Source organism: Hemiscyllium ocellatum, chromosome 34 (genome assembly GCF_020745735.1).
Source record: "Hemiscyllium ocellatum isolate sHemOce1 chromosome 34, sHemOce1.pat.X.cur, whole genome shotgun sequence".
Lineage (NCBI taxonomy): Eukaryota > Metazoa > Chordata > Chondrichthyes > Orectolobiformes > Hemiscylliidae > Hemiscyllium > Hemiscyllium ocellatum.
Genome location: NC_083434.1, coordinates 9,897,282 through 9,924,777, shown reverse-complemented (window position 1 = coordinate 9,924,777; position 27,496 = coordinate 9,897,282). Strand labels below are relative to the sequence as shown.

Below are 27,496 nucleotides of genomic sequence, written 5' to 3'. Positions count from 1 at the left end.
AAAGTTAACTCAGAAAGGACAGGGGGAGAAGGCCAAGAAGTTATAATTTTGAGAGATACAGGATCTAACCAGTCTCTAATAATACGAAATGAGCAAATTTGCACTCTTCATGATCTGTTACCAGAGTGTGGTAATTTAGATGGATAGAAATTTAGCATTCTCCTGTGTAAGATCAGGTTGAAGTGCCAACTCAAGACTGAAGTAGTAACATTGACAGAGTATCAGTTCCAGGAAGCAAATTTCTTCCTCCAGAGGACCATTAATCTTTGTAGTTCCCTACAAAGGTTGAGAATACAAAGTCTACAGTTTCAGGTGTAAATAATACCTATACTGAATTCCTGTCCCAGTATACCTCAAGAGGAGCGCCACCTTGTGACAGAGTTGGGATATGCCTAAGTGTGCAACATAAAATATCAAGCTTTGGAATGTTAGGAGCATTTTCTGTGAAAAAAAAATTTCTTTCTTTTTAGAATGTGGATTCAAAACACAGAAAAGGTACCGCTTTAAACCAAGGACATTGTGGAATAAGACGTTGCAGTTTTTAAAATGGATTACTGGAACTCAACGTGAACTGAATCTACAACATTGCATTATTCAAAGAGTGGTGGAGGATGCTGAATACATTAGCACTGCGTAGACACTGTTCAGGGCTATTTTGCCCCAAGCCAGTCAGACTTAGATGTACAGCACGGAAACAGACCCTTCAATACACCTCATCTATGCCGACTAGATATCCGAACCCATCTAGTCCTATTTGCCAGAACTTGGCCCATATCCCTCTGAACTCTTCCTATTCATATACCCTTCCAGACGTCTTTTAAAGGCTGTATTGTACCAGCCTCCACCACTTCCTCTGGCAGCTCATTCCATACAAGCACCACCCTCTGCTTGAAAAAGTTGCCCCTCTCACCGTAAACCGACTTCCTCTAGTTCTGGATTCCCCCACCCAAGGAAAAAAACCTTGTATATTTATCCTTTCCATGTCCCTCATGACTTTATAAACCACTACAAGGTCACCCCTCAGCCGGTGATGCTCCCGGGAAAACAGTGTCCGGCTATTCAGCCCCATCCTGGTCCCCCCTCAGTCGAAGCAAAACGCTCAGAGACAGAGTAGATTTACTTCCTTCATCTTTATTGTGGACCCTGGAGGGAGAGGGAATGATCATCCATGTGCACAGAGATGTGAGTTTAGTCTTTTCTGGAACAGCAGTTTCTTAATGAATTATATAGTCATGTTCCAGGGAGGAGCATCCAGATAAGGCAACCTACATATTGATTGGGTGACCATTACAATCAGTGAATGAGAATAGCAAAAATTAAGCCATCTGCTGTTACACAATGGAATGTTCTTAACCTTAACTAGCTTTCACCTTGTTAAACTGACCTTACATACTGAATGCTTCCAATATTAAGTGGCTCTATATAATGAATACTTTTACACTTTGTTAACCCATTACCCTTGCCTCCAGCACCCCATTGTTAACTCCAATTTCTTATCTGATCTGAGTCATGCTCAGCTAACCTAGTTTCACGAAACTCAGAACTTAACTCTTTCCCTACCTGCTTATAACCTATACACAATTCTCATGGCAACATCCTTGTAAATCTTTTCCGAACCCTTTCATGTTTTACAACATCCTTCCCATAGGAAGGAAGCCATAATTGCAAGCAATATTTCAAAAGTGGCCTAACCAGTGTCCTGTACAGCTCTAACGGGACTTCCCAACTCCTATACTCAATGCTCTGACCAATAAAGGAAAGCATAGCAAATGCCTTCATCACTATCCTATCTACCTGTGACTCTACTTTCAAGGAATTATGAACCTGCACTCCAAGGTGTCTCTGTTCTGCAATACTCCCCATGACCTTACCATTAAGTGTATAAGTCCTGCTTTGATTTGCTTTTTTAAAATGCAGCACTTCCCATGTACCTAAATTAAACTCCACCTGCCACTCCTCAGCCCTTTGGCCCATCTGATCAAGATCCTGTTTTACTCTGAGGCAACCATCTTAACTGTCCACTACATCTCCAATTTAGTAACTATACTGCCTATGTTCACATCCAAATCATTTATATAAATGATGGAAAGCAGTGGACCCAGCACCAATCCTTGTGGCACTCCACTGGTCACAGGCTGCCAGCCTAAAAAACAACCCTCCACCACCACCACCCTGTCTTCTACCTTCGAGCCAGTTCTGCTTCCAAATGGCCAGTTCTCTGTATTCCATGTGACCTCACCTTGCTAATCAGTCTATCATGAGGAACCTGAACACCTGACTGAAATCCATACAGATCACATCCACTACTCTGCCCTCATCAATCCTCTTCAAAAAACTCAAAACATTCCACTGTTCTTCTATAAAATGACATTTGTTTGTCTGAGTTGTCTTTTCCAGATTTTCCCTTTTGAGTTAGATGTCTCTCGCACTCGCTGTGTCTCCGTGTTTCTCTTGCTCCCTCCCTCCCTCTCATTTCTGTCCCAGGACAGTTAACCTGGCATTTGCAGTATTGTCCTTATTGCTGTGGCAGGAATCCAGTCAGCACTCCCTGTTTGATGTTTCTCCAACTTTGAAAGATCTCAGCATGGTGGCTCAGTGGTTAGCACTGCAGTCTCTCAGCACCAGGGGTCCAGGTTTAATTCCAACCTTGGGCGACTTTCTGTGTGGAGTCTGCACATTCTCCCAATGTCTGCGTGGGTTTCCTCCAGGTGCTCCAGTTTCCTCCCACAGTCCAAAGATGTGCAGGTTAGGTGAATTAGCCATGGGAAAATATGGTGTTGTAGGGTAGTGGGCCAGATCTAGATGGGATGCTCTTTGAAGGGTTGGCACTGACTTGATGGGCCGCATGGCCAGCTTCCGCACAATAGGGATTTATGATTTTCCAGACAGCTATCAGTACAGATTGCAAAAGTGGATATCTCTATAAAATTACTGGATAATCTGAAGAGTGGATTGTTACTATGGGTAACAATGTAACCTAAGATCAAAACCAAAGTTAATAATTTCCAATCCAAGATTTTTTCCCCCAAGTTCATTTGTTCCAATTTTTATGTGAGCCATGCTAATAATCCACAGCAGTCTCTAACTCCATGAGGGAATACATCTTAAGCGCACTGAAGTTCCCAATTTTGGCATCAAAACAGTCTGTGTCTATGTTTTCAAATCTCTCCATGGCCTTGTTGCTCCTGCCTCTGACTTTCTCCAAAATCCGAATATTCCATCTACTCCTTTCAACAAATACCGCCCACCCCCTGCAGCTCTTTTATTATGTGGCTCAATGGTGAACTCAGTTTAGACCGGCAGAGGAGAAGACCAAGTTCGTAACTATCTTGGACTTCAAAGTAACTTCAATGGATTGTACATTAATCCCTGATGTGCATGGTAAACGAAGACAATCACCTGGTGTATATATACAAGTTACATTACGAAGGCCTAAACTATCATCTGTGAATTCATGGTCCTGTTGTAGTCTGGTACAGCATAGAATGATATAAACCCACCCATCGTGCTATTCATATTCAGTGACATGCAGCTCAGTGACATTGCTGCAAGCTTACTCCAGGGTCCTGAAGCTCTTCTGGAGCAGTGACAATGTGTATATGCAATAGTAGAGTACATAGGACCACTGAGTGGAAGGTAGTCTGCCTCTATTTATAATCCAATGAGACTACTGCATTCCTCCAAACCAGACCTCTAAACCTTCACAGATTTTCATTATCCTGTTGATAGTTGATGAGGCGACCAAAACTGTTTTCTTGTGTGAATTATTTATTTTAACATTTCTTGGATTTTCTGTCTTTAACCCCATATTGGGTGGTGGTGGTTGGGGGGGGGGGGGGAATGAAAGGGGAGACAGAAAGAGACGGATGCTTTCTGTCTGCAGGTTCTGGATGTTTTTAACTCTTCTGTTCTCAGCCATTCAAAGGGCTATTGCCAGGCAGAATTTCCCTATCTCTGAAGAATTCCATGGCAGCCCACTCTCAATTTCACCCTCTTGCTGATTCTGGAAGGCAGCTCAACAATATCCAACCCCTTATTTCCAAGTTGTGAAACAGTTCAAATTCAACTTATAGTCCCAATAAAGTCAAATGGATATGTGGTCTCTTGCAACACTTGCAATCTCCAACATGGCCAGTCGTGTCTGCTACTGATCAAAGTCCCAAGTCAGGCTGACTAGTATGCCTTTCCTTCCAATTTGCAATGAAATCCCTTCAGTTCTCTTTTTATGTTGATTCATATTGAGCCATATAGTCATACAGCACAGAAAGAGACCTTTCAGTCCAACCAGCCCATACTGAACATAATCCCAAAGTAAACTAGTCTCAATTGCCTGCTCCTGGCCCATATCCTTCCAAACCTTTCCTGTTCATATATTTATCCAAATGTCCTTTAACGTTGTAATTGTAACCACATCAATCACTTCCTCTGGAAGCTCATTCCACACATGAACCACGCTCTGTGTTGCCCATGTCTTTTTTGAATCTCTCTCCTCTCACCTTAAAAATGTGTCCCCTGGTATTGAAATCCCCCATGTTTGGGAAAAGACAACTATCATTAACTCTTTCCATACCCCTCATTATTTTATAAACTTCTATAATGTTGCATCTCAAGCTCCTATCCTCCGGTGAAACAGGTCCCAGCCCTGCCAGTTTTTCTTTTCACAGTTAAAAAATCTCATCAGGTAGCTCCTGATGAAGGAGCTGTGCTCCAAAAGCTTGTACTTTCAAATAAACCTGTTGGACTGTAATCTGGTGTTGTGTATTTTTTTTAAACTTTGTCCACCCCTGTCCAACACCAGCACCTGCTCATTTCTTTATAAAGGTAGTTCTACTATAACGCAATGGTTGTGTAATGTGCAACCCTGTGTTATAGAAAAATGGTGCTTTAGAAACAGTGCTTAAAATGTTGGCAACGTAAAGTTTGTGCTTTAGAAATACCACCCCCAATGTGTAAATGACTTTACAACGAAGTTGTGTTAACGAAATGTGCTACAGCAGAATGACCTTCCATACCCGGCAACATCCTAGTAAATCTCGTCTGAACCCTCTCCAGCTTGATAATAACCTTCCTAAAACAGGATGGCCAGAACTGGACACAGTATTGGTGTTGGTATTAATTCTGTAAAAATAATGCCTGCTCCTTGACTTGTGAGTGCACGTGTTGTATTTTGAGGTTCTGTCTGATTACGCTTCAAGCTGCCCAGGCCCTACATTTTGGAACTTCCTCCCAAAATCTCTACCTGCCTGAAGCTTTGGCCGAATATCTCATGAAAAGGTACAATGGTCAAATTTTGGTTGGCGCAATCACTCCTACACACTGTTCAGAGGTGCTCCTCTAAGCCAAAGGCACAATATAGGCAAATTGCTAGCAATGTCACTTTCCTGTGACTTCATGAACCCTGTGGCAAATCCAAAACCAACTTGCCAGCATTGGGATGTTGAGCACCTTGGGGAGGCCAGATGTAAAAGGAAGCTGATTTTGCCCAGACACCCACCTTGGTTTGTTCCACGCTTCTCAAAATCTCCACGTGGCTTTGTGAGAAATCGTGGCTGCCCTGATTTTGCTGTTGGGCTGAGGGAGTTAGCTGTTAGAACACTTGGTCATGTGGCTTAAGACTTTGTTAGCTTCAGAGACATTCCCTAAAAAGAAATTCACTGGTCTGATGTGATTCAAAGAAGCTCATTAGCAGTTTTCAGCGACGGAGCTTGGATTCGGAGGATTCCCTTGTTGTGCAAATTGAGTTTGTTGTTTTTGCACTTGGGAATTTTGGCGTCAGTTTATCAAAGTCTGCAGCGTTTCCTTGGCATTAATTTGCCCTGAAGATCAGAGCCTTGGCTTGGAAAGTTCTGAGGCTCTGAACCTTTTATCTAACCCTCTGGAGCTTTCGATTATATCTGTTTTCTCAGAGCAGCTCTACATTGTTTGGCTGTTTTGAAATTTTGGAAGAAGCAGCACTTGGAGGATGCAGGGAAGAAAGAGAGCTGACAGTATGAAGCTTTTCGACACCACCATCTGCAGCTTTCCCTCCGAACCCCTCACCATACTGACCTGGAGATACATCGCCATTCCTTCAGTACTTCTGGGTCAAACTCCCAGAATTCATAGAATCCCTACAGTGTGGAAATAGACCATTCGACCAACAAGTCCACACCAAACCTCCGAAGACCATCCCCCACAGACTCAGTCCCCCCTACCCTATCCCTGTAACCCTGCATTGCCCATGGCTAACCCACCTAAACCTGCATATCCCTGGACACCATGGGCTAATTTTGCATGGTTAATCCACTTAATCTGCACATCTCTGGACTGTGGGAGGAAACCGGAGCGCCTGGAGGAAACCCACGTAGACACAGGGAAAATTTGCAATCTCCATACAGACTGACGCTTGAGGTGGGAATTGAACCTGGGTCCCTGGTGCGGTGAGTCACCTTGCTGCCTCCTATAATTCCCTCGCTATAAAGGGCACTGAGTGTCCCTAGTCTGATGATTCAAGAAGGCAGCTCAACACCACCTTCTCAAGGCAGTATGGATGGGCGATAAATGTTGGCCCAGCCAGCAATGTCCATGTCCCATGAATGCCAAACATAATTCCTCAATCTTAATGGGGAAGGTGCAGTTGGAAGGAGACAGCGTGCCCCACACACACTGACCTCTATTACCTTCATGGCAACACTCCGTCAGCTCATAAAATGGTTACAGCTGAGAAGGCGGCCATTCAACCTATCGAGTTGATGCTGGTTCTCAGGAGGAATGGCTCAGATAATTGACTGGACGGCTTTGCAATGCAGAGTGATGCCAACAGCGTGGGTTCGGTTCTCACACCAGCTGAGTTTATCAGCAAGGTCCCAGCTTCTCAACCTCTCCCCTTGCCTGAGGTGTGGTGACCCTCAGGTTAGCCATGACGTGGAGGTGGCTGGTGTTGGACTGGGGTGGGCAGGTCAGAGGTCACAAGTTTTCGATTTCAAATAAACTCATTGGACTATGAACTAGTGTTGTATGACTTCTGACCCTCTGGTTAAACCACCACAAGTCATCTCTTTGTAATGAGAAAGCAGCCCTATAGTCTAGGAAGTCTACAGCAACCTTTACAGACCAGGAGGTAATGTGTGTGAACGCACTGGAGATCACACAGAAGAGAATTTGTAGAATGGTCCCAGAAATGAGAGACCTCAGCTGTGGGGTCATTTTCCATCAAGAGAAGATTTGATCAAAGCTTTCAAAATGACCTGAGAACCAGAGAGGCGCTGCTTTCAAGTGTTTGACAAAAGATGCAATTGTGAGGTGAAAAATAATCTTTTTTGCAGAACGAATGGTTAGGAAGTGTGGACTCAGATAAGGCTTTTGAGGGGGTATTGGTTGATGAAAGGGCAGCTGGGTTAGCACTGTATTAAAATGCTCAGAGAGCATGATGGGCTGAATGGTCTCTGAACCATGACAATTCTGTATGCTTAAGATATCCGGTGATCTAGGATTCCAAACTGAAGGCTGTCATGGAACATCCTGCAGGATTTGTGGATCCCAGTGCAGAAATTGATTCCTTTAATTGTTGTCCAGTGAAGATAGTGTGATAAATTGTTTTGCAACACTGTCTCCACGTGTCAGCTCCAGTCATTTGGAATCTACAGGCGTTCAATCCATAGGCACTATTGCTCTGCAGTTCCATCTTCCTATCTCATCAAACACAAAACATTCAGAGCCACTACGTATCCTGCTTTACAAATAATGTGATCAGGACTGCAGACAGCTTGCGCAAATGGTTTTCAGTTTGGGTCGAGGTGACATTCTGAGTGTTAACCCAGAGTTTGCACTGAAGGCTGGTATTGAGTCAATTCCTATATAGGAGAGGGTTCTGAGGAAGGGTCACTGGACTCGAAACATTAACTCTGATTTCACTCCACAGATGCTGCCAGACTTGCTGAGCTCATCCAGCAATTTCTTTTTTTTCCCCTATATAAGTCCTTTCCCCAGAGTGGGAGAGTCCAGAACTAGAGGACATAGGTCCCTTTTAAATCATTGTAAACCTAAGTGGCAACTTTTCCAGGTAGAGGGTTGTGCATTTACAGAATGAGCTGCCATAGGAAGTAATGGAGGCTGGTACATTTACAACACTTAAAAGACATCTTGATGGGTATATGAATAGGAAAAATTTAGTGGGATATGGACCAAGTGCTGGCAAATGGGACTAGATTATGTTAGGATGTCTGGTCAGGCTGAACGAATTTAACCGAAGGGTCTAGAACATAGAAAAATACAGCGCAGTACAGGCCCTTCGGCCCTCAATGTTGCACCGATTCAAGCCCACTTAACCTACACTAGCCCACTTTCCTCCATATGCCTATCCAATGCCCGTTTAAATGCCCATAAAGAGGGAGAGTCCACCACTGATGGTCTGTTTCTGTGCTGTACAGATCTGTGTCTGTATTAATTTACAGGCCAGTGTGTTGGCTGAATCCTAACTTCCAGCCAGAATGAGCAGGATGGGTTGATAGTTCCTGACTGTGCCTGTCCTCCCACAGGCTCCTCAGGAAACCCATTCTGAAGGGAGGAGATGGCCATTTTAGCTTTCACGGTGGAATCCGATCCAAGTCTGCACTAATCCATTTGTGGTTGAATTGACCAAGGAGACAAACCTCTCCGTGATAAGCCAGATGTTAGCTTGGAGCCTCTTCAGTCCAATACGTTTTTGATTAGTTTCCTATTTCTATTAAAATTTTGTGCTTATAAACTTAGTCAGCACTGCAAGTTAGTAACCGAAACCTCTCCGTACTCCATTAGTGTTCAAAATGAATGATTTACTATGAGTTCTTCCAGGATTGAAAAGCATTCCTCCTCCTCCTCTTACTTAACAGAATAAAGACAGATGTAGAGGATTTTCTTGAGTGTAGTGAATTGGTAGAATTTTTTTGGTTGTCAAGGCTGGCTCATTAATTAAAGAAAAGATTGAGATACAGACATTTCAATCTTTAAGTGAATCAAGGGTTATAGGGAAAAAGGTAAGAAAGTGAAGTTAAGATTATTAGATCAGCCATGAACCCATAGAATGGTGGAGTACACCTACTTTGTCTTATGATCTTGAGCAGACATTTCTGGCCGTTTTGGAACATGTCTGGTCAGTTCATGTCCTCAATTCTATTCTCAGGTGTGACCATTATTTAGATGTGCTGCTTATATTGTGATTCCAGCTAACTGTACTACTGGACAAGTCAGATCTGAGAATGAAATCTGGCTTGATAGATTATTTCTGTATTTTAGGGTTAACAAGGCAATCATTCATTGAAATATAGTCATTCAAGTTTGCAGATTTCTTTTAACAACAAAACAACAGTTTGTTACACAAGACAAAATAAACCAAATAAAGGACAGTTAGACAAAAATCTTAAAACATCCAGCAAAACAAAGTTTCAATGTTTTCTAACACTACTATTTTATACTGAAGCTCCTCCTTGATAACACACCTTGATGCCTGATGGAGCTGATTTTCCTCAGTTCTTTCCTGAAAACTCAAACTGTCATACATAAATACTTAATAAATCAGAGAAATCAGACTCAGTCAGCTAGGCGTATATTGCAGATTTCTAACCAAAACACTTAATAGTCTGAAAGTTGCACTGACTATAACTTTTCTACTGAGATGCCTTCCCTAAAGTCCCAACAAACTTTGCTTCTGAACAAGGTTCTCAGTAGACTTGGCAGATGAAATAGCATATCGGAAAGCTACAGAATAGTGGGATTTGGGTGGTCTTTTCTTGAATCACAAAATGCTAGCATCCAAGATTTTCTAGGTAATAGGTAAGACAAACAGAACATTGAAATAAAGGCCAAAGTGGAAGGGAGTATAAAAGGTAAGGAGGTTTTGGTAAAACTATACAAGCACTAGTCAGCTGGAATAGTGAATAGTTTTGGGACAATACTGACATTATGTCTCAAGTGTCAATGTTCGCTTGGCGGAAGGGGAGGCAGCAGCAATATCATTGGACTGGTAATCCAGAGAGCCAGATTAATGTTATGGGGACATGGGTGTCAAATCCTACCAAGGCAGCTGAAATTTAAATTCAATAAATTGGAACTGAAAGCTAGCCCAAATGGTGTCCACTAAACCATTGGTGAATTATTGTTGAAATCTCATTCATGCTTTTTAGGGAAGGAGACCTGACATCCTTATGCGGCATGGCCTAAATATGATGCCAGACCCATAATATTGTTGCTGGCACGTACTTGAAATGGCTGGAAAAAAAACAATTAGTTCAAGCAACTAGGTATGGGCAACAAATGCTGGCTTTGCCAGCAACATTAACAGAAGACTTATTAGACTAAGGTGTACTTGCAGGATGTTTACAATAACCTCTGACTCAGAGGCAGTAACAAGGAAAAGTTTTATTATTTAAAAATGCGTGTGGAATTCACATACGTGCAAGAATGTTAATAAAAACGACTTTAAAAGCTTGTACCAATTGTAAATAAGTCAACTATTATTTTCTTGGAAATTAAGAAATACTGGCTCATGTGGCTTGGCGAATCTTGACCTTGAAACAATACCAATATGACAAACTAAAATAGAAGTTATGCAGCCAGACACAAGGGGGTGCTGCAAACAAGGGACAACTGGAATAGAAGGGACACTGTAAAGCGAATGTGTAAAACAGAACGGAGAGCTGGATGCAGACAGTAATCAGCTCACAGATACAAAAAAAATGAGGTCAGATTGTGACAGAGAGAGTAACAGAGAACTTGTGAGGTAAATCCAATAAAAGTCTCTTTTAAAAGATTGGTTTTCCTATTTGCATTAAAAGGAGAACAAAATTTTAGAAGGCTCTTGGGGAAGCAGTTTGAGCTAACAAGAACTGAAAAGCAAAGTCTGGCATGAATGGTATTCGAGGTCTTAATTATGATCCCAGTATGTTGGTTGGTCAGTAGAGAACAAACTTGGGAAAGCTATGTCTTCAAGACTGATATGACTTGAGGGAAAAGGGGTTCGTGGATATACAACTGGTCAATGTTAACAGTTGCTGGAGACATTGGGCAGAAGACACCTGCTAGTGAATGTATATTGAGGGCCTAATCAATTGGGTTAAAGGGCAACATGATTACACATGATGCCTTGTTCACAGTCAGATTGTACTGATTGTTTGTTGTACCAATTATGTTAAGTGAAATTTATCTTTTCATTTGAATCAAGTATAATTTGCCTGTTAACTCATTATATTTGTGATATTCCTGACTAATGTTAGGTAAGAATTATAAAGCAAGTATAGGAATTTGATAGAAGTGTCACAGCTTTACAGGACATTGATGAAGCCACTTTTTAAAAAAAAATACTTTCAGTTCTGGTCTCCCTGCGAGAGGAAAGATGTTGAAAAGATTTGTAAGGATGTTGCTGGGACTGGAGAGTTTGAGCTATCGGGAGAGAGTGAATAGGCTGGAGCTTTCTTTCCTCAGCAAAACAGGACCAAGGGTCAGAATTTACAGCGTATGTTTCCGTGCTTCGGTCCAACTTGTCCATGCTGACCAGATATCCCGAATTAATCTAGTCCCATTTTCCAGCATTTGGCTCATATCTCTTCAAATTCTTCCTATTCATATACCCATCCAAATGCCTTTTAAATGTTGTAATTGTACCAGCCTCCACCACTTCCCGTGGCAGCTCATTCCAGACACACACCGACCTCTGTGTGAAAAAAGTTGCCCCTTAGATCCCTTTTCAATCTTTCTCCTCTTACCCTTACACCTATGAGGTCTAGTTTTGGACTCCCCTCACCGCAGGGCAAAGGCCTTGGCTATTCAACCTATGTCCCTCATGATACTATAAACCTCAAAAAGGTCACCCCTCAATCTCTGATGCTCTATGAAAAACAGAATAGAGGGGTGACTTTATAGAGGTTTATAAAATCATGAGGGGCTTGGATAAACTGAATAGCCAAGTTTGTTTCCTAGTCCAAAACTAGATGGCATAGGTTTAAGGAGAGAGGGAAAAATTTTTAAAAGGGACCCAAGGAGCAACTTTTTCCATGTAGACAGTGGAACACATATGGAGTGAGCTGCCAGAGGTGGAGTGGTGGAGGCTGGGATAATTACAACATTTAAAAGGTATCTGGATGGGTTTTTGAATAGGAAGGGTTTAGAGGGATATAGGCCAAATGCTAGCAAATGGGTCTAGGTCAGACTGGGATTTCTGGTCGTCCCAGTAGGAGATTACTAACTTTGGCAGCAAGAATAGAAAGGTGGATTATCAGAATGATGATAAATTGGAACAAGTGCAACAACAACTGGGTATCCTTGTATACTAGTCACTGAAAGTATGTAAGCAAGTGCAGCAGGCAGTGAAGATGACAAATGCTATGCTGACTTTCAAAGAGATGGCGAGAGCAGCTGCAATTGTACAGGGCCTTAGTGAGACCACATCTGGAGCATTGTGTGCAGTTTTATTCTCCTTATCTGAGGAAGGATATTGTGGCTATGAAGGGAGTACAACAAAGACTGTACTCCCTTCATAGTCAGACCAACATATAAAGAAAGACTAAATCAGTTAGGATTATCATTACTGGAATTTAGAATAATGAAAGTTGTGGGAGGAGTTGCTGAAATTAATTGAAATCCTAAAATTTTAATAGGACTACACAAAGTGTCGGCTTTGCTGAGCTGAAGGTGGCACAAAAATGGCTGACCATGAGTATTAGTTGACATAGCTGGTGGAGAAGACTTTTAGCAGAGGCAGTAGCTTGTTTAGTGTAGTATTAAGGTAAAACACAAGTTAGGACAATTGTAGTTTTGAAGACAGAATTTATATCTAAGGTAACAAAAATAAGATAGTACAAAGGATTTTACTGCAAACAACAGCAGCAGCTGTTGATACAGAGACAGCTGTATAAGGAGACCCTCTAATATGCTGATAGAACAATTTCATACCGAACTGATTTGAAGTCAAAAGTCGGAGATCCATCACAAATAAAGTTACTTTGAAAATTAGGTATGAGCAGGTAGGGAAAGAGTTAAGTTCTGAACTGGAGGTTCTGCTGAGCATGACTCAGATCAGAACTTGCAGTTAACAATAGGGTGTTGGAGGCAAGGGTAATAGATTAACAAGGTGGAAAGGCATTCATTATGTAGAACTATTTAACAATATTGGAAGCATTCAGTATGTAAGGTCAGTTTAACAAGGTGGAAAGTATTCATTTTGTGAAGCCAGTTAAGGTTAAGAACATCTATTGTGTAACAGCAGATGGCTTAATCTTCACTATTCTCACTCACTGATTGTGACAGTCACCCAATCAATATCTATGTTGCCTGATCAGGATGCTCCTCCCTATAACATGACTATATAATTCATTGAGAAACTTCTTCCAGAGAAGAGCAAAAACTCATATCCCTGTGCATGTAGGTGATCGTTCTCTTCCCCCTCCAGGGCCAGAATAAAGATTAAAGAGGTAAAACTCTGTCTCTGAGGGTTTTGCTTTAACTGAGGAGGGGAAAACAGTGGGACAATATTAGTTAAGATTCTCAGATAATCAGTAATAAATTTTGAAAAACACACAATAAGCATTAAAAAAAACCCAGTAAATTCTTTGGACAACTTTAGACAATAAAGAAAGGCCACCACACTGCTTACAGGGAGAACTGAATTACAGACGCAGAAATCAGCCATTTGAATGTGGATTGAATAAGATGCATTGGGAAAACCCAAGGATGTCGAAAGCAATATCTAGTAAACACAGATCATGGGAATACCTGGGGTTGTCCATAAGGCTGTCCATTGCTGACAATGCAGTCACATGAGTAACCTGATTGGATTTGTGATCAATGATCAATATTATTGGTTTGTAATAGTCAAAAGGTGGACTGAAAACAAATGTCTAAGAGTTTATGTCTTTCCTTCGTTCAGCGAAGCTTCAATAAACTCTGATGCTGGAAGTAGACTCCAGATGTCAAGCAACTTTATCATCGAAATCATAGAAATGAAATCATCAAATCCCTGAATTGTGGAAACAGGAGATTTGGCTAAACAAGTGCATGTTGACCCTCCAAACAGCAACTCGCCCATATCCAGTCCCCTATCCTATTACTGTCACATTTCCCTTGGCTAATATACATAAAACCTACACATTCCTGAACACAATGGGCAATTTAGCATGGCCAATTCACCCAACCTGCAACCTGTGGGAGGAAACTGGAGCACCCGGAGGAAACCGATGCAGACACTGGGAAAATGTGCAAACTACACACGGACAGTTGGCAGAGGCTGGAATCAAACTTGTGACCCTGGCACTGAGGCAGCAGTGGTAACCACTGAGCCACCATGCCACTCTATTTATTTAAACATTCCACCCCAACACAAATTAAACACAGGAAGTAAGTTCTCAGAAGTAAGACAGAAGCCAGAACCAGGAGTCACAATTTAAAGATATAGAATAGACATTGAAGACCAAGAGGAGGAGAAATTTCTACATCTAGAGAGTGGTGAGCCAGTGGTTGAGGTCAAAGCGTTGAATGTTTTCAAGGAAGAGTTAGATAAATTTCTTAGGACTAAATGGATCAAATGGGTATTTAGAGAAAGTGGGAACAAGTGAATGATCAACTATGAGCATATTGAATGGCAGAGGAGGCTTGAAACACCAAATGGTTACTCCTGCTCTTACTTTTTATATTTTTACACTTTTAAACACACTATATTTATACCACAGATACACAACGCAAATAGAAAACAATGATCCAAACAGGTCCTAGTAAAGTAATAAAAGAAAAAAGTCAAGCTAATGACTTTAAAAATCAAAGCAGCATTTGTTTAATACCGATGACTAACAGTCAGCATGTCTGAGCACTTCAAAATCTTATCTCATGGGAAAAACAACTCATGTTTGTATCCCCAGGACATTGCATATGAAATCTCAAAGAAACCAATGCAAGGTTGTGAAAGTGATTCAGTATTTCCACCATAATTTATGCAACTTTGACAAAACTACACAATATTACACAATAATGCTTAACCAAGTTACTGCAAGTATTGATGTTGCTATAACATGGACATATACAAGCATACCTTTACAACCATCGTGGGACACTTTAGTCTGGTCCAGCCATTTAACTAACTTTACATTGCCTTCCCACCCAGCATCGGGATCTGCTCCAGGTGCATCTGTTGAAAGGAAAGTATGACTTAGTTAATTCAAACCAAACAGGTTTGAAAAATACATCAAAGTAGAAATAACAAAATCATACAGCATTTGATCACACTTAGGTAGATGGGAAAAGTATCAGTATACCTTCAGTCTAAAGGTTAGTCTGCAACTAAAACCAAGCCATATGTAACACTGAACTCCGAGGTTAAATTTTGTGCATATTCTGACAGATATGCAATTTGCTTGGCACTATTTTTCTATTTACGTAATTGACTATAAATTGATACAAAAAGGGAAGGGATAATTCAGTGTCACTCCAGAGTTCTCTTACAGTTTTGAGGTTTGACACTTGTGCATGTGTTCCAATTAAGAGAAGATCTGTTTGTTGACAATAAGGACAAAGTGCGCACTCGCAATACATGCAGTCAGAGTTTATGTTGTCACTGTCAGTAACATCCCAGTCATACACCGGACTAACAAAAAGAGAAAGTGAAATGTCTTTGGAACTTCTCTCTACCAGCTCTTCAGTTCCCTTCAGCCACTCCCCCACTTCACATCCCCTACTTGCCCTCTTCCACTCCCATCCATTGGGCATGTGCAGAATGAGTACAAGCCAACAATAATATAGGCATGTTTAGAATGAAGCCAGTGCTTCAAGAAGGGCTCATGCCCGAGATGTCAATTCTCCTGCTCCTTGGATGCTGCCTGACCTGCTGCGCTTTTCCAGCAACACATTTTCAGCCAGTGCTTAGTACATTTGTGCAGTCTTCATGCATGCAGAATGTATTTTGCAGTTGACAGTGATCAAGGCAACCCTATAATTTGATTGTTTTTAATCTCTTGGCAACAGATTTGTTTACAGTTCATAATTTCAAATCCAATGGCTTTTTGTATGGTTCATTATGGTGATTAGACTACAGTGATAAGGAATTTTGTGTTTTTGCTTAGTAGCACAGGACATAAACATGAACATCTTGTCTCCTTCTAGCAAAGCATTTCAACTTGCAATAATCAGGATTAGGACAAAAGACTTGAAAAGAAGGAACATCAATTTATGACAAAAGTGTGCTGAATAGTTAAGCCATCAGCATGGAGTTGCAGCAGAAAGAATAAACTGTCAATCTTAGTTCTGATTGTTCAGCTTGATTCCATGAGAATTCATTGTACCCTTCTCACTCCCTATGACAAAAGATGCGGTGGATACAAATTCATTTATCTACAAATGATGCCCATCTGTTAATAGATATATATACACATTTTCTAGTTTATGCAATGCATTTCACTGATAGTCTGACTTTTGTCCTTAATTGGTTTCTATTGTATTTTTTTAGCATAGTCTAGATTATTTGTCCAATAGTGGAATCACAATTAATGTTGGAGATAATATTTTGAGGGATATAAGCAGAGTTTACTGAGCACAAATCAGCATGCCATCTACTGTGAATGGTTGATGGGCAATGGGGTTTGATACTGTCTGCCAATCATCGATTTAGACCCTATCTACCTTCCCTTGAAAAAAAAACCGGAAATGACATTATCCACCTTAAGAAACCAAAAAGATTTATAAATAAAAAGAGCCGGGACATACCACCAGCACTTCAGAGACAAAATGTCTGAAAATAAACCTTCATGCTCAGTGAGCTAACTTACATACTTATCAACCTGAGCTACAAATCTTCTCAAAAATCACTAATTGGGAACATATTAGTTACATACAGCACAATGGCATGCAAATAACTAATTTGTGCCGTCGGGTAAAACATCTCGAATAATGGTGCCACTAGATTTTTGACTTGCAGAATGTTTCAGACAACAACTCTGGGAGCCATGCACCAACAACCCCTCTGCCCTGTGGCCGACCACTTCAACCCCCCCCCCCCCCCCCACTTTGCCTAGAACATGCAGTCTTGGGTCTCCTCCACCGCCAAATCCCAACCACCTGTGCCTGGAGGAAGATCGCCTCATCTTCTGCCTGGACACCTTCCAGTCACATGATATCAACGTTGATTGTACCGGTTTCCTCATCTCCCCTCCCCCATATAATCCCAAACCCAACCCTCCAACTTGGCACCACCCACTTGAACTTCTCCCACCTATCCATTTTCCTTTCTACCACTCTCTGCTCCGATCTACCACCATTACCCTTCACCTGCATCCACCTATCGCCTTCCTAGCTACCTTTCCCCAGCCCCCCAGATCCTCCCTATATTCCTGATGAAGGGTTTATGCCTGAAACATTGACTGTCCTGCTCCTTGGATGCTGCTTGACCTTCTATGCTTTTCCAGCACCACACTTTTTGACTCCTGAATATACAGTCTTGTATCTACATATGGTTATATTTAATTGATCATTTTGTGTCCTTAAGATCATACAGGTAAAGCTGAGCATTACAACAAGTATTCATTTAGAACAATCAAACTGCAGGCCAAAGGTTACCTTTCTTCATAATTTTTGGATTTTGTGATTGGTACAATAAGTAGTTTTAAGGTATTGCTCTCAGTATGTGCAAAGATATGTAGCTTTATGAAAGTGTATATTGTATTATGTACACTATACCACTCTTAGTATTGCCATAAAGCAAAAAGTCCAATCAGTCCTTTGTTTAAAAAGTGCTCTATAATGGTTTATAGAGAATTTCATAAAATGTTTGATCAGATTTACCTCAGAGTGAGAAGCAGCCAGTACACGATGAGTGACTTCTTTGAAGATTGTTCAGGATCTTCGTCCTGCTCTCACACCTCAAATTTGCAAAATGCGAGTCGGGCCTGGTTACAGATTTAGAACTGCACACCAGGTTCATATGTGACTTTGCTCAGGACTTTCATTTCTTTCATACAAAGGCAATCTGCAGTTTGCATGTCACGATGCGCAAAGTGCACGCATTGAGGTGGGCAGCTTGGAAGACCAACTTTGGTTCTTGGGGTCAATAGAATCGCCAAGGTCTTAGCAGATCATAGAGCTTCTCTCTAATGCAAGAGAAAGATATACACTGAGAAACAAAAGGCAGAAGGAAGGAGAGGTAAACAACTGGTAGTGGCTTAACCTGGGGGTCACCCAGGTGTACTGATCAAGCGGCGCTGAATGGTGTTGAATTACTGGAATATTGCTGGAGCTGCAATTATCTAGGCAACTGGACATTATTCCATCACACTTTGAATTTAAGCCTGATAAATGGTGGACAGGCTGTGTGGAAAAAAAAAATCTGATGGGAGGTTAATTGCTGCAGGATATTCAGCCTCTGACCTGTTCTTCTAGCCACTGCAGTTATATGGCTAGACAAGCTCAGTTTCTGTTCAAAGTAAACCCCATGATATTAATGGTGAGGGATTCAAATGATGGTAATGGTTCCTCTTGCTGAGAATGATTATTGCCTGGCACTTGTGGGGACAACGTTACTTGCCACTCATCAGCCCAAGCTTAATTTTTGTGTAGCTGAAAATGTGTTGCTGGTTAAAGCACAGCAGGTTAGGCAGCATCCAAGGAACAGGAAATTCGACGTTTCGGGCATAAGCCCTTCATCAGGAATGAGGAGTGTGTGCCAAGCAGGCTAAGATAAAAGGTAGGGAGGAGGGACTTGGGGGAGGGGCGATGGAGATGTGATAGGTGGAAGGAGGTCAAGGTGAGGGTGATAGGCCGGAGTGGGGTGGGGGCGGAGAGGTCAGGAAGATGATTGCAGGTTAGGAAGGCGGTGCTGAGTTGAGGGACCCGACTGAGACAAGGTGGGGGGAGGGGAAATGAGGAAACTGGAGAAATCCCGACTGAGACAAGGTGGGGGGAGGGGAAATGAGGAAATTGGAGAAATCCCGACTGAGACAAGGTGGGGGGAGGGGAAATGAGGAAATTGGAGAAATCCCGACTGAGACAAGGTGGGGGGAGGGGAAATGAGGAAACTGGAGAAATCCCGACTGAGACAAGGTGGGGGGGGGAGGGGAAATGAGGAAACTGGAGAAATCCCGACTGAGACAAGGTGTAGGCCTTGTTTCATTTGGACATAGACTGTCTCAACTTCTGAGGAGTTGTGTTTAATACTGAATACCAGCCAGTTATCAGGGAACATTTTGACTTTTTAAACTTTATAATGAAGGAAACGTAATTGATAAAGAAACTGAAAATGGTTGAACGTAAGACACCACCCTGCAGAAACTCAACTTTTGCAGGCAAGATCATTGGCACCCAACTACCATGGCATCTTTCTCTGTGCGAGGTAATGACACCAATTGTGGCATGGAATGTCCCATTTAATTTTCACCATTGAACTGCTGAAGTGAAATAATTACATCATTTAAACAATGCACTGCCCGAAAATTTTTCTGGGACTCTTCTGGTACAGTGGTAGTGTCCCTATCTCTGAGCCAGCAGGCCTGGGTTCATGCACCACCTGCTCCAGAAGAGGGTGGTATCATCCCTGGATAGGCTGATACAGAAAGTATCTCCAACATTTTTCTGCAGTAACATTAAATCATAACACAGATTACACTTTATGCATTCTACTGAAAACAGCCAACAAGTATTTAAGACTGTTCCCCAAGTTCTACAGAATATACAGCACAGGAAGAGACCATTTGACCTAGCAATTTCATGATCCCCATGCTCCTCTTTAGCCTCATGTCATTCAACTTTCAATTCCTGTCTCGCTCAGGTGCCATCTTACTTCCTTTTAAATGCATCAGTCTGATTCACCTGAACTACTCTCAGACAGCAAGTTCCACATTCTCGCCATTCACTGGCTAGAAAGTATCTTCTGAATTTCCAACCTGATTTTTGAAACATATACATGATGACCTCTAATTTTGTTCTCCTTTGCAATCCCCCAAACCCTGCCAAATCAAATGCTGTGTTTGTGCCTGTTAACCTTCTGTATAATAGGCACATTCAAAGGTTACGTTTGACAGGCTGCTTTTAAAAGGCCTCATTAACTGTCATTATTTTGAGTGATTTGAGAATTTGTACTTGGATCCTTTTGCTCAATAATATCATTTTAAATTATTTTTCATTATTAATGTTAACACTCATTAAAATCTAATAACCCAATTATTTTCACTGAAATTCATGTACATATTATACAAGTCTATGATTCAATTCCCTTCTTATTCTTAAAGAAATTTTAGAAATTGGTTCCAAAATTGAAATTATTTACTATCTACTTTGACTAATAGCATTGATCTTCCAGTAACCCTATTTCCCAGAAGTATCTAATTCAGGCATTAGACCCTTTATTAGTTTGTGAATAGCTAACATTCATCTCAGCAGCCACTCTAGAGAGCTGAAAAATACCCAACTTGAAATTGATTTGAACTTCCTCAGCCACGTAGGATGCTGGTCTCTAAATCAGACCTTGTTACACACAATTAGGGTCGTATTATTGTGAAATGGTCAAACAGTCAGACTTAGCAGAAATCTAACAGCTTATAAGAGACAACTAACTCTGTGGGATTTAATCAACCAGAGGAACACAATAGATGTCTTCAATCCATGACAAGACACCTGGGTGTCAAGGTCACCATGTTTTCATTGTTAGGTATCAGAAACCAAGACTTAAAAAAAAACTGATGTGACTTAGTGAACACTGACAGTTCAATGACAGCTTTTATAATTGATCTATATGGATGATAACTAGGCAATGATTGGATTAAACCAGTCTCTCTAGACTTTGTTGCATAAAGCTATTGTGAGAAGGGATTTACCAAGTGTAGAGATTTTGACGTTTTACATATTGCACTGACTGATGTCATGGTACCTGAGGCAAACCAGGGAGTGTTTAATTGGAAATTACACATATGACCAGCGTAATTGTCATGCTGATGCACTTTGATCTTACTGTCTTGGATATAACAATGTTTCAGGTCTTCCCTTCACTTGAAGGAAATGTAGCTACTGTCATAAAGTACCAAGATCTGGACAACATCCAAGCTGATAAATGCCAAGTAACATTTGCATTGCGAAAGTGCTAAGCAACAATGATCAAGAGAGAATCTTGCCATCAACTCTCAACATTCAATGGCATTACTCATGCCAAATCGCCCATTACCAACATTGATGGTTACTACTGACCAGAAACTGAAGTGTGGCAGTTATTTAAAATACTAAAGTGCAGTCAGAGGCTAGAAATTCTGTGGTAAGAACCTAATCGCCTGACTCCCCAAAGGACTGTCTACCATCGACAAGACACAAGTTAGCAGTGCAACACAAGTCTCTCCATTTGCCTATACCAAATTCAAGACGACAGGTCATCAAACTTGTTCAGGACAATTACAGAGACTAATAAATATTGGCCTGGCCAGCAACTCCCACATCTCATGAACAATAAAATATTGATTTTAGTTCAGGACAAGGGAATATGGGGTTAATTGACTCTACCGCCTGTGCAATCTTTCATTGCTAACCCCGTGCACATTACAGGAAAAGACAAAACGTACAGATTACAGATATTAAATTAATCAGAAGATCGAGAACTCTAAATAAGAATATATTGTTTCAACTTTGAAAATCACAGGATTTAGGTTGCACTTGCATTGTAATAATTCACATCTGATACATTGTAGTGGCAGATGGTTGGTGCTGCATATACTCTAATGAGTTCTTAGTTCATATCCAACTTTACTGGTATTCATCATTGTTACAAATTACATTTGATAGAAGTTCATGCAAATACAAGAAATTAAGTTAAATGAAGGAATCCAGAATTTCTGCCAGAGAAGTTCTAATTGCACCAAAGATCGGTGGAGGCGGCTCCGAGAGACAGATACATGAAATGTAAAGTACCTACCCAATGCAAGAAAGAGGATTAGAAAAGTTAGGACTGTTAAGTTTAGGAGTAAATTAGTTTTTAAGACAGTAGTGACTGACCCTGAATATAAGTATGAATGTGGAGACTTATCCCTCAAGAAATGTCATGCTACCAGTTTTTGAAAATAAGTTTTTATTTGTTTGTCTCTTCTAGCAAACTCCCTTAATTTTTGTAATTCACATTTTGCCTCCAGAATACAGTTTACATGTTGTTTACATTCCCTGTTATTTTTTCTGACTTTTTTTTAAAGAGAATAGAATCCTCACAGCATTCGGCCACAACAAGGTTCACATCAACCCTCCCAAGAGCACTCCACTCAGAGCCACCCCCTGCAATCACCAACATTCACACCTAACCTACACATCCTTGAACACTGTGGGTAATTTAGCATGGCCAACCCACCTAACTTGCATATCTTTGTACTGCGGGAGGAAACCAGAACACCCGGAGGAAACCCACGCAGACACAGTTGGAAGTTCTTCGATCAGACTCAAGAGTCTGAATGTTGCCTGCCCTGTTCACAGACACCACAGAGCCCCTGCACCAAGACATATGCCAGCTTAGAAGAAAGATCCTTGAAAAATATCCAAAATCTTTGCAAGAAAAGATGAGTAGTGAAAGGCATTTCCAGAAGATGATGACATAGTTTTAGGATAAGAGGCAGCAGACTTAAAACAGATGAACAGAAATTACTTCTTTCAAAGTACCACAAACTTGGGGAATTCACTACCCCACAGTGGATGCCAGAACACTGAATAAATTTGGAGGAGGAGATCATCAGATTTTTAATTAGTACTGGTTTAAAGGGTTATGGAGAGCAGGCAGGCAAGCAAGTGGAGACGAGATCGCATTCCTCTTCAGTGGTCTGTTTGCCCTTCTAAAATATAATCCCCACTCATTATATAAAATTTGAAAATGTAGTAATGTGCAAGCAATATGCCCTGTTCACCCAAGTCCTGCTCATTATTATAGACCAGTATTACGAATATTAATCCTTTGAAACACTCCTGTTTACCTCTTTCAAAAGAACCATTAGCCATCACTTTGTCCCTTTAGTCAATTTTTAAAATTATACTACTTTTAGCTTCTTATAGAATCTTAAAGATTTTGCCAGCAAAATTACATGGCACTTTGTGAAACACATTTTTAAAGTGTGTATATATAGGCACACACACTTCGATCTTAAATCTTCAAATTTTCTTGCATGATCGGCACATCAAAAGAGAACAGGAAGAATGTGGTCAAAAACCTCTACAAAGTTTCTATGGAACCTATGAAATTTCCATCTTGCCTGTCCCCACCAAAATCACATGCCACCTGGACCAACTGACATCTCTACTATGAGAACTTATGTCCCAACTACTTTTTAAAATCCTACTCAATTGTGCTGCTGCCACCTGCATTGCTACTGCTGCATTTTATCTGCTTTCATTGTTGACAAGGTGTTCACTTATACCCTGCCATGTCCTCAGTATCCAGGGAAAGATCGATTTTGTTCTCCTCCACGGTGCGGCACGGTGGCACAGGGTTAGCACTGCTGCCTAACAGCACCAGAGACCTGGTTCATTTCTCGCCTCAGGCGACTGACTGTGTGGAGCTTGCACATTCTCCCCGTGTCCTCCGGGTGCTCCGGTTTCCTCCCGTAATCCAAAAACGCGGTTAGGTGAAATGGCCATGCTAAATTGCCCGTAGTATTAGGTGAAGGGGTAAGTGTAGGGAATGGGTCTGGGTGGGTGGTGCTTCGGCGGGTCGGTGTGGAATTGTTGGACAGAAGGGCCTGTTTCCACACTAAGTAATCTAATCTAATTAACCTCAACCTTTTAGCATTTTACAACAGCTTATAAAACAGTCTTTGGATTCTAGTCGTTAATACAACTAATAAATAAACCCACACAAGGTCACATTTCCATAATCATACTAGGCGATATTCACTGAGTAAGTAAATTGACATAGTGCCTTATTATTTGTCAACAATTGAACAGCTTGAGAAAAATGCAAGTCTGTGTTTGGTACTGAATTGCATATTAAGAACTAGCTGGTACAGTGGGCTGGGAAAATATTCCTTTCATTTCAGGAATTTGAGATAAAGTCTGTCCATCAGTTTGAAAGTGTAACTATATCTAAAGTATATATAAAAAAAGTTATTCATTTGAGTTAGGATTTTGAATCAGTGGCATAAGTGGCTTTTAATATTTCTACTTGCATATATATGTATGACTATTGGAGTGATAAATGATAATGCCTTTGCATTGCACAAACAGTACAATTTGTTTTGCTTAGAGGAAAATCCCAGAGTTGTAAAAATTTCTGATTTCAATTTCCAGAAGTCCTGGCTTGAGTCAGATGAAAAACGCAGCTTCTCCTGATGAAAAGAAATAGTTGGGAACAATTAGAAAGTGGGCTACCACAGTCGAAGAGTTTTTAAGATGTAAAATACCAGATCAATGTGATTGGTTAGAAACCTGAAGGCGTTATTTGAAGATGGAAAAGTCCAAGTTCAGCAGACTAATCAAGAAAAAGGATCTCAAAATGCTCAAGACTAAGAATTAAAAGAAACTGATAAGTCAAACCAGATGTGATTGACAAAGGTAATCTCTTTGATAAAGTGATGGTGTTGAGATAGATGAGTTTTATTTCCACTGCTTCACATTGTGTGTTATATATAAATAGTCTGGTGTATTCTGTTTGATTTTCATTTCTTTTGCATAATAAACTTCTGTTATATTGTTGAAACCAAATCTGCTGCATTGTATTTTGGTGAAAGAAATCCTTATTAAAACAAAAAAGCAACAACAAAAAACATGGTCTGGTCAAGCTAGGTTTCAATCTGGGATACATCCAGAAATAATGGCCAGGATCATAACATAATTCTTTAGCAAAGACCTGACCTAATTTCCTGACCCAATTTCCAACAAGTATAGGCTGAGCACAAAAGATGACCTCAAAGCTTGCTGCTAAAGGAAATGGAAACAAAAATCGCAATAGGGAAAAGCCTGAGAGTGTACTCATAAGCATGTTGCTGAAGTAGGACAAAGAAGCTGCAGCAGTTACAGGTGTGTTCCATTATCCAGAATTCAAATCTTTCATTCGAGTACAGAATTCAACCAAAATTATGTAAATAAACTAAATTAAACACTCAATGTCACTGATAAGCTAGTAAGGAGGTCAACTGCCTCTCCTGTAGTCTCAAGGACAACCACTGAAAGCATTTATACTGATACTTTAAATCAAGCACACTGATACACTAGGTGATTTGTAAATTATCATTGTAATGGAAATACAAAGAGTCAGCTATCATCAGCTGACTTTTTTTGCTGTACATTTGGCTGAAATACATAGATCCTATTTGGGCAGTGAAACTTCATTACATAATAAATTTTGCTGCATCAACATTTCTGCCTCTTTCCCCTTATATTTTCTCCCACTGCTCTCAAATACATCACATCAGGCCTGTCTGCCTGTTCCCATTAGCCCACTGACTGATTTGGGAAATTCTGATAATGAAGTCTGTTACAGAAATATGTTATCACACACCTCTGGGGCAGATGGGACTTGAATCCTCGTGTCCTGGCCCAGAGATGGCGTTATTACCATTGTAACACAAAGGCTTTTCTGACATTATAAACTGAAACTAACTGCTTCAGTTTGCCCACAGGTAGTGTTAAGAAAGGGGCCACATAAAACCTACGCAACAATAGATTCCTACCAGCTGCTCTGATGCAGAAAACTGTAGATAATAGCCAAATTCAAAGCAAACATACATCAATTGACTAGCCCTTGCATTCTGACAAATCGGTTAACAGCCAGAGTAATGTTGCAAAAAAACTTTTCAATCTCCTTCGTCTTCAAATACTTGCCTTAAATTCCAATTATGATTTTTTTAAAAAAAAAGTACAAACAGAGTTAGAGTAATAGAAAGCTGGCAGTACATAATGAGGCCATTCGGCCCACCATGCGCGCTGGTTATCTGAAACAATCTCAGTCAACGCCGGGGGTGGGGGGGAGCAACACGAACAATTGCAATTTTTGCTTCCACGCCGTACAAAAAAAGTAATTTCTAAAATAGGACGAAAATGTAAAGCAACAAGAGAATCATTTACAGAGGGAGGTTTGAATTAGTGACTGCGCTGTTGGAACAGGAGCGTCCAACTTCTAAATTAGCTCATGTCGAGGGAAACGCGTGAGTGGTTTGACTTCAGACGATTTCGCAGTAAAATAGGAATTGGGATCACCTCCGCGGCGCCGTGTTGGCTCAGGCAGCACGTAGTTACCTGCGATGCGATTCAAGGTGACCCAGTAATGCTCATCCGGGCTGTAAGTGTCCCGGGACCACTGCAGCAGATCCCTCGCCCGCACGTCCTGAAGCACAAAGTCCACGAAGCCGCGGGTCAGCACGTAGTAAGCGGAGCCGAAGTAGAGCTTCAGGCCGTGGGGGACGCCGCCCGCCTTCTTGGCCGAGGTCTGGATCACGTACGACTGCCCGGGGGCGAGGTGCTCCCGATGGACGTGAACGGTCCTGGGCTTCATGTGCTCCGGCTGCGGCACCCCCGGGGTGATGTTCCTGCTCCGCCGCTGGCTCTTCAGGAAGCGCACCAGCTCCCGGTTGGTTTTCAGCGGGTAGTCCTGGCCGCACAGGTTAATCACGTACTGCCAGCGGAGCGGGGAGCCCGCCAGCTCCTGCATGCAGTTGATGTCCGCCTGCAGCCGGGAGAAGCCGCCGTACACCACGGTCTCGCTGCGGGACGCCAGGAAGACGTTGCGGAAACAGGAGGCGAGCTCCTGCAGCCGGCGCCTGAACTCGGCCGAGCTCTTCTGGTCCACATGGATGCAGTAGATGTTCTGCGGGGCGTAGATGGCCCTGAAGAGCCACAGCAGCGTGTCCAGGTCCTTGTGGACGGTCAGGATGTAGGCCAGGGGGAAGTCCGCCTCCTCCTGGGACAGGGGCTCGGTGATGTAGGAGTGCGCGGCCAACAGGCGGGAGCAGTTCAGCGGCCCCGGGGCCATGGCCTCGGCACGGTGCAGCTGCTCACACCGAGCCCCCAGCCCCACGGCGGCCGCCTTGCCCTGGAAGAGCGCGGCGCACAGCTCGTCCGGGTAGTCGCCGCACTCAGCCGGGTGCAGCGGCCAGGCCTGGGGCACGGGCCGCCGGAACTTGCCGCTGCTGATGTAGATGCACAGGCAGACGGCGGCGCTCACCGAGGCGCACAGCACGAAGCTCCATTTCGCCGCATTCATTGGCCTCGCCCCCGCCGCCGCTCCGAGAGCCAGCAGCAACTTGCACCATGGTCCGGGTCCGCAGCACGGCCCTGCTCCCGGACACTCTGCATCGACTCTCCTTCCGCATCCCCGGCTCCACCCAGAAAGGGGGCAGGCACTCTCTCTCCCGGAGCTCAGTGCATAGAAACATGTCAACACCGCACTGCCCGCCGCTGACCATTTCCAGCATCACACTCGTCTGAAACACAAACAAACTGCTGGTGGGGGAGAAAAACTCAGTGGGTCTGGGAGCATCTGTGAAGAGAGCGCAGAGTTAACTTTTCGGGTCCAGTGATTCCACTGCAGAACCCCTTTTGAATTCTCCACAACCACCTGATGAAG

General features: G+C 42.0%; 1 protein-coding gene across 1 annotated transcript in view; it reads right to left on the bottom strand.

The window, feature by feature from the left end:
- Positions 1–27,243, bottom strand: part of LOC132832138 (beta-1,3-galactosyl-O-glycosyl-glycoprotein beta-1,6-N-acetylglucosaminyltransferase 7-like) — a 37,860-nt gene extending 10,617 nt beyond the window's left edge. The window contains exons 1-2 of the mRNA XM_060849882.1: positions 26,170–27,243; positions 15,032–15,127 (exon numbers count right to left, since the gene is read on the bottom strand). Of these exons, the coding sequence (XP_060705865.1) occupies positions 15,032–15,127; positions 26,170–27,133 (1,060 nt within the window). The 5' untranslated portion in view covers positions 27,134–27,243. The remainder of the gene's footprint in view (positions 1–15,031; positions 15,128–26,169) is intronic.
- Positions 27,244–27,496: the final 253 nt, after the last annotated feature.